The 11,438-nt window shown below is 36.9% G+C and overlaps 2 protein-coding genes across 2 annotated transcripts; both read right to left on the bottom strand.

Annotated features, from left to right (window-relative positions):
* Positions 1 to 1,203: 1,203 nt before the first annotated feature.
* Positions 1,204 to 3,543, bottom strand: LOC116843800. Its single transcript, XM_032814558.1, has 4 exons — positions 3,156 to 3,543; positions 2,802 to 2,918; positions 1,811 to 2,038; positions 1,204 to 1,657 (listed from the first exon to the last, which is right to left on the bottom strand). Exons 1-4 carry the CDS (start codon positions 3,514 to 3,516, stop codon positions 1,428 to 1,430), a joined length of 936 nt encoding a protein of 311 aa, XP_032670449.1. The 5' UTR covers positions 3,517 to 3,543; the 3' UTR covers positions 1,204 to 1,427.
* Positions 3,544 to 3,891: 348 nt separating this feature from the next.
* LOC116843801 (CDGSH iron-sulfur domain-containing protein 3, mitochondrial) lies at positions 3,892 to 6,336 on the bottom strand. The gene is made up of 2 exons (XM_032814559.1): positions 6,167 to 6,336; positions 3,892 to 4,567 (listed from the first exon to the last, which is right to left on the bottom strand). The coding sequence occupies exons 1-2, from the start codon at positions 6,224 to 6,226 to the stop codon at positions 4,211 to 4,213; spliced, it is 417 nt and encodes a 138-aa protein (XP_032670450.1). The 5' UTR covers positions 6,227 to 6,336; the 3' UTR covers positions 3,892 to 4,210.
* Positions 6,337 to 11,438: the final 5,102 nt, after the last annotated feature.

Genomic DNA, 11,438 nt, shown 5'->3' with positions numbered 1-11,438 from the left:
TATACACATATATATATATATATATATATACATATATATATATATATATACACATGCATATACACATATATATATATATATATATATATATATATATATATACATATACATACGTTGGCGGTTTAGTTAAGATCCGTACTTACACGTGTTATATCATCTTGTATACGTAACATGTTCCCTCGCATCGCCGTCGAATAAAAAGAAATAAATATGGATTTTTTGGGAAAGAGAGAAAGAGAAAGAGAGAGAGAGAGAGAGAGAGAGAGAGGGGCAATTTCGCGACGAGAAAGTCACATCTAAAGATCCTCGCGTCCCGAGTGCACTGCTATTGTCCTAATAATGCAGTCGGACTTATAATTCACCTAATCGACCGATGTATTAATCACGGTACAACAGTCTCTTATACGCTTTCGATCCACTATCGGCGCTACGTGAGCGAGCGAGCGGGCATCGACCCCGCGAGAATATAAGATTAATATATAAACGGCGGAATTTATTTTCCATTGTTGTGATGCTCGACATCGAATCTTATCGGGGTGGACGGGACATTTTTATATCACACACACGTCGTCGCCGCGCATCGACATACCGTGCGCGTTTCATGAGAAAAAAAATGAAAAAAAAGAAGAAGAAAGAAAGTCCTCGATAAGTGTCCTATCGGAGAGCGATCGCACAGCAGCTGCTGCTAGCTATATAGTTGTTAAGTGATATCGCTGTAGAAAGCATGCTCTAGAACGTAAGGAGAATCGATCGGTGGGAGCTGACGAGCTGACTCCCGCGCTGCGGGGCGAACCATACAATTTTTAATGTTATTCACGTTAGGCCTATGTACATATACATGTAATAAGCTAACGACGAGTGAGAGTTATATATTTTCCCTTCCTCCTGTTTATCTCGTGTCTCAATCATGCATACACGCCGTGTTTTAACGATGATATCGTACCTGTAAATAAAGCCATCGGAGTGAAGTCTCCCTCTTTCTCTGCATTACACACTATGCGAAGCGAAAAATGCTGGAGTCCTGTAGTCCTGACATTAAATCTCTGTACATATTTAACTGCTGTTTTCATTTCGACCTTCTTTCTAGTTCCTTCTTTGTAGGAATAGTTTGAAAACGGTGTTGTAGGTAAAAATAAAACGCAAAGTTTCCAGGATATCCTGTGTGATACGAATCAAAGGCTAATCTTTGCTTTCATCATTTCGAGGAAAGTGTCAAATCTTCCTCGTTTGTGTCAATTAAATAATTAGAATTTTATTATAATTATTTAATGTTACATATATTGTAATGTACGTGCCTTTTTTTGTTACATTGTAGTGTAATATATTCTGTGAGTTTTGTTACGAGTAATTTTCATTCGTGGATTTTATATTTATGTTATATGTGAGATTTTGCTTATACACATACGCAACTATGTGCTTCATTATAATCACGCTCGTGTTGACTCTTGATGACGATGTTTGTGACGTCGCCGTGACAAAAGTTGTTGGGTAGATAATGGTATAACTTCGCAAATAAAAGGCAACGACATGTGACAGGGTGCGACCTCCCAGGTGGGCGACATATCCTTAGATGAGCCTAGGAGGACGACGCAGCCTTTGGAATGCGACGGTTGTCCTTCGCCCCATGCTCGATAATCGAAACATGACAGCGGTTCGCCTGTTAGGAAATATATTTTCTCTATTTTTTCTATCGCAAATATAGACATAGAGACTGAAATTATACATTCTGAGAGAATATCACGGGAATTTTTTTGTAGAATTTACTATAAAAACGTGTAGTAAATAAAGATGGAAAAGAAGTTGCGAGTACCGAAATCGTTCTTCCAAATCCTTTCCTTATCATTATTGCTAAGGCCCACATATCTAGGAAGAGTCGATGAAACAAACTTCGCCAAGCCTTCTGTCCGTTCCTCGCTGATCACATGCGCGAGTGTCGCGTTCTTTTCTCGACAGAAAGTCCGAGCTTGCGTGTAATTCAAACTCTCGGAGGAGAACAAGAATATTCCTGCCTTGGGAATGCATTCCACCGTGGTGTTTTCTGGAAATAATCTTCGTTACGTGATACAAAACATTAATGGTTTGCCTGATACATTATTGAAACTTTCTATTAAAAAAGTAGAGGTCTTCCTGATCCACCTTAAAGTCACATTATTTGAAGATAAAAGGTCTTTTGATGTATAGTTTAGTTGTGTTTTGAAAACTATGCTTAACTTATCGTTGAGTCATATTACGACCTCAATTTGTCGATAAAAATAGTGGCGACTCGTAGTGGTGACTTTTGAACTAATAAAAATTAAAAAAATAAAATAGCCGAGACTCAAACCTCTTAATTTAGTTAAGACACGAACCTTGATTTAGTCGAGACTTAAACCCATCGAGCATTTAGATTCTTTCTTGACGTTAGATAGCATAACAATTCGTTAGTCATTTTTCGTCGGATTTAGCGGAACAGTTGTTATATTACAAAATGCAGTACAACTTTACGACAGATAGAATGAATTTTGAAATTTCATTATTTAACAATATGGCCAAATCTCTGATGAGTTTTTCATTATTTATTAAAGAGAAATAAAGGGAGGCTCTGATTGATAAAATAAAATCGTGATTGACCTGTTTGCGACTGACAAGTGCGATTCTTTTCAAAACAAAGTTTAATTTATATTTTCGACATTATTTAATAGAACTACGAAAAAACAGATAATAAGAAAAGATCAAACATACATGCTAATTAGCAAAATTATGAATTTCGAGCCAATGTTCACACGTGCTTTTGACGGCCCGATAATCGCGACTGCAATTACCTGGTGGAACAAGGACTGGATACATGCTGTAATAATTATGATTCGCCACGGGCACGAGAGTGGTCATGTTATGATCTTCCGGGCACTGAAGAGCTTGGCACGTGATTTCGTGTCCCCCTGTTTTTCACGAGGAAACCGCGCGTCATCGCAGGATACACCGGATGGAGAAATTACAAACATACACGGATTAATTACACTAATTGAATACGATAATTATATGGTGCTTTACGGCGCGCTCACGGCGCCGCGTGTTATACCTTACCGCAATTACGGGAGAAGTATTCGAGGTATCGCGTAAAATTTATCGTAATTATACTTCACGTAATTACATCTAATTGTTCGCTATTCGCATACCGTCACGATCCCTCGCGGAAACAAAATTGAAGGCGAGGGCCTTCTTCGACGCGGCGAATTTCTCGCACTCGCTCACGTTGGAAACCACTTTGCGCGATATAATCGGCTGCTTCGAGCGTGAATTGTTCTTTATTAGCTCGTATTGCGGTAGCTCGTGGTTATTCATCTCGCAGCAACGATCACAGATGCTTGAGCGTGCCGCACTCATGATCAGTAAAAACGACGATAAGATAACGATCAGCATTCCGTGAAACGAATCTTCGATTTTGAGAACACAATTAGCGCAATTTCGAGGCGCAATGCACGCTACGCGACTCGCGACTGACTCTTTTTCCCGACGACAGAAACGAATGTTACGCATATCTGCGAATTCGGAAGCGCATATCAATCAGACCGACAAGTTAATTGTGTGATTATGTTTAAAGTTGTGAGTTCAATAGAGGGCAGGATACAAATGTCGTAACTGAATCTTGATATTTTTTAAATCTCATTCATTTTTACATACAAGTAAATTTTGTCACCACGACTGTATTACAATATATTTGCTATCGAATTTTCTGTAGAATGAGTAGAAAGACGTTTGCTCAAGTTGAACATATACCGAGTCAAGGAACAATAAGTAGACAGCGAACGCATTATATATTTGCTACTTCTCGCATAAACTTTCTTTGATAAACTACATCGTGACCAAACCGATTCATCGACCACCAAATGTGAGTAAAACGTTTCGTTCGGATTCGTTGAGGTATACATATTTTATTTTAATTGTAAAACGGAAGTTTACATTCGTTGTTCGTTCGTTATATTGTACATTTAGCTAGTATATACCCAGCTTTGCAAGATGTCCGAAATTTATTTGAAATATCAGTGATAAAACAATGTATTACAAAGGCGATAATTACATAGCGATAAATATACTATATACATTGCAGCAAATATCCGTAAACGACACGACGCGCAATCATACGCAAAGCAAGTCCATAGCTCACGCGTTTACGCCTCAAATTTACGTTATATGGCATATTGATTATTCAACATTGGAAGTTTCACCTTTTCTATCGACCTTTCAACTCCTGAATGTCAGGTCTTTTGTGCGTGCCGTCGCAAAAAGGTCTGTTCGACGTTTGCTTGCAGTTGCATAGCCAATACTCTTTGGTCTCCGTGACGGTAAAACGTATGGGTTTCTGCTTGATCTTGAGATAAATGTTCTTGTGCGTGCCGTCGCACAGTGGCTGGCCTTTGCTTTGGCCGCAGAGACACCACGAATAAGTCTTGCCTTCCACAAGTCGTAACTTGAATGGTTTCTTATCGTATATCACTCCATTAACGGTCTGACTATTGGCACTGTATATCTCCTTCAGCGGGTTTGTGGGAATTGGCGGTTCATCGGTTTTTGTGCAGAAGTTGGAAATCTAGAAACGACAGCGCATTGTCGAGTTAAAGTATCAAAATAGAATAACAATCAGTTGGTAAATGTCTGCTTCAAAACTGAAGTTTGCTGCGTTATTTTACGGACGTGTGAAATATTTTATTTTTTCATTTCTATTTCTAACTCGGAATTATTTTAAATTTCAAACTTTGATCAAATTTGTAATGCAAGTTTTAGTCAAATCGTTTCGTTTTTTATGTGACATTATGTTATCAGATTTCTTATTTTTCAGATTTATTTTTTCTGTTTGTTTCATCTGCATGTTCTTTTTTACGTCTACTAAAATGTTTTCTTATAAATAAAAATTATTATTATTATTGTTGTTATTATTATTCTTTATATCATTTATGTTTTATCTATATATTTATCTATACATAATATATTTATTAATTTACTTTAATTTTTATCTATATAATCTAAAGGATGTTTTCCTTTTAATAAATATATATTAATATTATTATCATTAAATTTCACAAAATTGTATATGAAGAGATCCGTATATTAAACCATTTGATTTTATTAACTTTTCCACGTATCAAAATGTGCCGGCTTTTTCCCCGATAGCAGATGCAACATCAGCAAACTAACTATCACTACCATTATCCACTGTGATTAACGAGACTTTCTCTATATATAACAAGGTCACGGATTTCGAAGCAGTTCGTTAATTAGTCGAGCCTTTCGATCGATCCCCCCCGCGATGAAGACATCATATTACATATTTGTAACAAAAATTTATTAATTGTCCCATTTACGAGCGAGGATACTCTTCTTTCTCAGTTTGATAACCTTATATCATCGAGTTTTCAGCTTTCCCTGAGGTTATTTATGCTATGTAGCATGTATTATTCTTTTCTGTTAATCTGTAAAATAAATGCTTCTTCACGTCTCCTTTCCCATTTCATTTATATATCTGTTTACCTATCTTTTTTAAAGAAACTGACACACTGTTAAAACTGTTCTCCAATCTCTACTTTATATTATTCTGTCTTATATTACATACAATTCTTCTTTCCCCTTTTTCTATTTTTCTAAATAACATTACATAAATAACATAAATCCTTAACATAAATTTTCTTTTCTCTTTATAACTTCTACAATTAGATTACATGATTTATATCTTTCATCTCCGCTCCAGAGTCACATTTCATTAGGTTTGTTTTTTTTTAGCTGAACTGTCTAAACTGGTAAACTGGTATATTGGTGCAACAAGTTAGAGTGAGCCAAATATATTTTGTTTCATTCTAATTTACTGTACCAGTTTAGGTAGTTCAGCTAAAAAGAACAGAACCTGTTGTATCAATAAACCCCTTGCGTCTGAGTAACTCATTTTTAATTTATGTGCTACTCACCATTGTACTAAATTCATCGCTTTTTTCCCACAAAAACATGTTGTGACTGTTGTATTTCTTTATCAAAGAATTTTCTCAAGAGTATTCCTTTCTTTGTCATGCTCTTTCTTTTATATTCTACTATGCGAGGATATCTTTATTGTTTATAGGTTAGGACGAAGTCAAGTTATAAGATGACGGACAAGTCACAAAACAAAAGCTCGCGTTCAATTCTATTGATTGTGACTTACGTTCTGACGATGGCGGGTGCCCAGACAAGCGAGCCGCGGTAGTCGATTTAATAAGTTCATTCCGTTAAATTGCCGATTACGTTCCTACACCACAACTGACGATGGATTGCGCTAAACTGCAGCGAAAGATCCACGCGAAACAGCTGATGCGCCACTGCTGCCAACTGTGCGCATGACTCCGTCCTCATTGATGTGTAGTGTTACCAGAAAGAAGCATGAGAGCGGCCACCAGTCGGATTTCAATGACCAGAACCAGTGGCGTAGCCAGAGGGGGGCTGAGGAGGCTGCAGCCTCCCCCGAAATTAATTTTCTGGGTTACGCTAAGTGTGAGAAAGATTTTTTCGAATGACCTTTTTTGCTCGTCAAAAATAAAAAGTGCAGCCCCCCGAAATTTTTTTCTGGGTATGTCACTGACCAAAGCTAGATGCATTTTCAAGACACCATCTAACAAAGTGCGCCTTTACTACGTTCGTTAGATGCATTTTCGCGGTGGTAACGATAAAATGCGCTTGGATCAAACCCGTTGTACTTCCGTACAATAATAGTAAGTTAGAAAAGGATAGACGTCCAATCGCTCTATTTTTATTTCACCATTGATGAGCAGATAGTGCGACGATACACTTCGGTTCGAATTCCGGCTTAAGGGGATGCTGGAGTGGACGACAAACTTGCTAAGCGTCGATAACGTAGAGGCGATTAAAACGATTCAAAACGTAGAAAACGTTATTTTTATTTACCGATATACACTAGGATTCATAAATACCTTTACACTTCTGGTATCTAGAGAATTGGACTTTTCGATTTGGTGCATCGAAGTGTAAAGGCATTTATGAATCCTAGTTTGTTGTTGATAACAGTGTCCCTTAAAAATGGCTTATATCAATCAGAAGGCTTATGAGCTACTTTCATACGGGTGCTTTTATAAAAAAAAAAAAGCTCAGAATATAAATCTATGAAGATAAAAGCAGAATTGTACATAGAGATGAGTTTTCGTACGCGAATTTTCGTTTTGCATATATATATCTTTCATTTTTAACTATTCACTTTTTCCCACCCATAGTTTGAGTGGCGTGATTAATATACGTTTAGATTTATTCACGCGTATATTAGATTTATTCACGTCATATATTATTTCTTCTCCCCAAAAGTGATTTCACTCTCATTAAAATTTAATTTGTCGTCTTGTCAAAACGTATGCATAAGAAGATATCTCTGAAGAGATAGTATATCGTATATAATCCGACACAACAAGTTATAAAATATAATCACATAGTATAGCCGAGTCGAAATTGGTCATTGTTATACAAGAATAATCCAATTAAAAAAATGATAAGTTTTTATCAATGGATACTCCATTCACATCTTTTTAAACCAAACAAAAAAATTCCAACCTTATAGATGCTTGAAATGAGTTAAGAAACAGTTTTTTAATTTTTACCAGTCACATCTTTTTGCACATTTTTCTAAGGATTGAGCTAGTCAGTACTCTTAAAGAAATAGAAATGCTTGAATTACTGTGAAACTCTCAGAACTAAATTCTTTGGTTGGATCATTCTTACTCTGTTGAATTGCAAATTCCAATTCTTATTTCACTTTCCGTCGGACCCAATGCAATTTACGTCTACGTGCATGCAATCTACGTAAAGTGACGCTTTGTGTCTACTATATGAGCGTCTAAATTGAGCGCTCACCATTATGCGTCGTCCCACGGTGTCCAGAGTCCACTAGTCATCCTGTCGCTGCATCTGACACTGCAATGGTCCTCGCATCCCACGTCGCCTGTAATTCACTCCCAACCGCGGTAATCTAACGGAAGTTTCACGAAAAATCCCCTTTCTCTTGAGGGATACACACCGAGTTGCGAATTGCGTATGAAATATCGCGAACTGCGTCTTCGAGGAAATGTCGGCTTTTCGGATAAACGATGAGTATGTACGACGATTCAGCAACGGTCCGATCAAGTTGTAGTATATCGCTTTAATACACGCGCGACGCGAATCGAAGGCCGATCTCACGAAATCTTTCGATGCGTAAGCGAAGTAATCAGTAGCTGCTGCGTTATTTTCTAAATTATTTCGCGCCGATTTTTAATAACGCATTGTCACTTCGCCATAATTAAGATAATTAACACGAATTGAGACGCGTAGTTCTCACGCGAGCAGGTGCTGCGAGGCTTACCATGAGGTAATTACCGCGTTTTATTTACTTTTTTACTTGTTAGTACTAATACTCGAATAATAAATGATAATGATAATAATAACTGATCGATAATTGTATAATAATATCCGCGAGTGGATAATGGCTGAATAACGATGATCGAATAATCGGTAATAACAATGAATAACAATAACTGGCGATAATAACTGAACAAAGACGACGTAAAGAAATTATCGTAATGGCATGCTCGAGTTGCTTTCCTATGCGGAATAGCAATAATTAAATAATGACCGAATAAAGAAGTAATAATACTAAAACAATAAATGGATGCTGATAATATTTGATCGGCATTGAGGAACTTGATCGCGACGTTTCTCTATCTAACAAGTAGAAAAGTAAATAAAACGCGATATAATTACCTGTCGCGGTAAAACTCACAGCACCTCCTCGCGTGAGAACTACGCATCTCAATTCGTGTTAATTATCGCTTAACTATGGCAAAGTCAAAATGCGGTATTAAAAATCGGTGCGAAATAATTTAGAAAATAACGCGGCAGCTCCCGATGTATTCGTCTCGACGATTGAGAGTGTATGACGTGACGCTCGAGCACGTGCTCACGCACGCGTGTTTACATGACATGGCCGCGCCCCCTCCTCCCTGCGTCGCTCAGTCAACGGCCCGAGCAGCCGTTACGACGGTCGGTTTACCTAGCCTTTATGAAGCTTAGAGTTTTTTTTAGAGCTGTTATCCAGATATTGTTATTACCGATTATTCAATCAGCATTATTTTGTTATTATCCACTCACGGATATTATCACACGATTGTCGAGCAGATATTATTATCACTACCATTTAATATTCGAGTATATTATTACTTCTTTATTCAGTTCTTATTTAATTTATTCCGTTATTATTTAATTATTGCTATTATGCATAGGAAAGCAACTCGGTCGTGCCGTTACGACAATTTCTTTACCTCGTCTTTAATCGCAGTTATTATCGCCGTTGCCCAATTATTGTTATTACCGATTATTCGATTATGGTTATTCCGTTATTATCCACTCGCGGATGTTATCACACGATTGTCGAGCAGATATTATTATTATTTGTCGAATTAAATTTCGACAAATTAAAGACAACAAATTAAATTATTAAGCTAAGACTCGAACCGAAACGTTTTGATTTTCCGCTAAATTATTAAGACGAAATTCGGACCCAAGTGTTTTGAGACATCGATAATTTATTAAGCCGAATTAGTTAAACTTGGGGTAATTTTTTAAAGTTTCTTAAAGAAATTTTCGCGTTTGCAAACGTGCATTTTCGAAAATAACGTGAAGTGTGCGTATTTCGCTCTGCATTGTCTTTTGTATGACAATGTGAGTCAATGTCACTCTACTCCCTCAGTAAAACGCCTAGAATCTTGAAAATAATTTTCTACTATCCCAAAGTCGCGTTCATAATGTTGGATCCAACTTAGCGTCGTAGGAAATTCGGATTCTCGGGCATGAGCCGAAAGTTGGTCCTATTACTGCAAGTTAAGTCATATAGCATTAGCATGTAGAGCACATTCTATGGTAATTTTACACAGTCTTTTAAAGTAATTTTCGCGTTTGTGAGAGTTCAATTTTGCAAAGGACATCCATGTGTGCGTATTTTGCTCTGCATCGTCTCCTGGATGACCGCGTGTGTTAATGTCACTGTTTTCCCTCAGTATCACTCCCAGAATCTTGAAAATAATTTGTCAATATCCCAAAATCGTGCCCATAACGTTAGATCCATTCATTTATATTCGAATTCTCGCACATGCGCAGTAGTATCTATTTTGCGTATGGGCCGAAAGTCGGTCATGTTACTTCAGGTTAGGTCATATACAACTTTCACAAATTTACATCAAGATTCTAAAGATTAAATAAAAATATTAACATCTCTTAATTAATTGTTGAAAAAGTAAAAGTCATACATTTTTTAAACGTTGTCCATAAATTGCTCATTGTCTATATAGATTTAATATATAATTTACGTTTTGTTTACACATAGACGTAGAATATCCTACGTGTAAATTGCCAACCCTATTTATTACTATAAACTATTATTATAAATTTTCTCTAAAGAAAGGCATTTAAGATATTTAATTGTTGCCACTTTTCCGCGATGCTGATTGATTCTCTCGCTTAGCCACTTCGTGGGCTTGCTTCGTGTCGTTTGCGCCTGTCAAATTACCAGTTGTCATCGCGTTGATTATGTCACGAAAGAAAATATAGAAGAGATATGTCTCTCCCTGTCTCTCCCTGTCTGTCCCTGCCTCTCCCTGCCTTTCCCCGTTTCTCTCAGTCTTTCCCCGTTTCTCCCCGTCTCTCCCCGTCTTTCCCCGTCTCCTTCCGTCTCTTCCCGTCTTTCCCCGTCTCTCCCCGTCCCTCCTTGTCTTTCCTTGTCTCTCCCTGTCTCTCCCTGTCTCTCCCTATCTCTCCCTATCTCTCCTTACCTCTTTCTATAATTATTAATTAATTAAAATATATTTTAATTTTATTTATTTTTTATTTAATTTTTAATTTATATTTTTTCTTGTTCTTTATTAACTAAATGACGCGCGCACTTGTATTGTTCTAGTAATATAAATGAAACATTAGAAACATTCCCGTGTCACGGAACCGCGTGAAAATCAATCCACGTTCTGGAACGATTTATCTTAATTAGTGTAATACTCATTTTTGTTTAAAACAATTAGAAATGGTAGAATATTAATAGAAATAATGTAAAAAGAGATAATAAAGAGTTATATTAATGTAGCGCCCTATCATTATTGTTTAAATTGTAAAAGCGCAAACTGTAAAGAAATGAAAGAGTTTTCTTTCTACTCACAATTGACTTTCATTCATACTGTTGAACTTTCCGATCTCTCTTCTAATATTTTCATTCCTAATTCACGATACACCTCATTTCGCTTTTTATTCCTCCATTAGGAGGTTTACGATAGATATTATTTCGTATACTGAGTATCGAGATTACGAGCGCGCAAGCGGCTTGCGATACAAATTGTTCGATTAGAAACGACGTCGCGTCCAATTCACTTTCGCTGACGAAAGCGAGAATATCTAAGAAGGGACTTGTGGAAAAA

This window comes from Odontomachus brunneus, unplaced genomic scaffold (genome assembly GCF_010583005.1).
Source record: "Odontomachus brunneus isolate Ranch 3 - 2012 unplaced genomic scaffold, Obru_v1 Obru_scaffold_036, whole genome shotgun sequence".
Classification (NCBI taxonomy): domain Eukaryota; kingdom Metazoa; phylum Arthropoda; class Insecta; order Hymenoptera; family Formicidae; genus Odontomachus; species Odontomachus brunneus.
The sequence above is the reverse complement of the archived record's forward strand: the minus strand, read 5'-3'. Positions and strand labels throughout refer to the sequence as shown.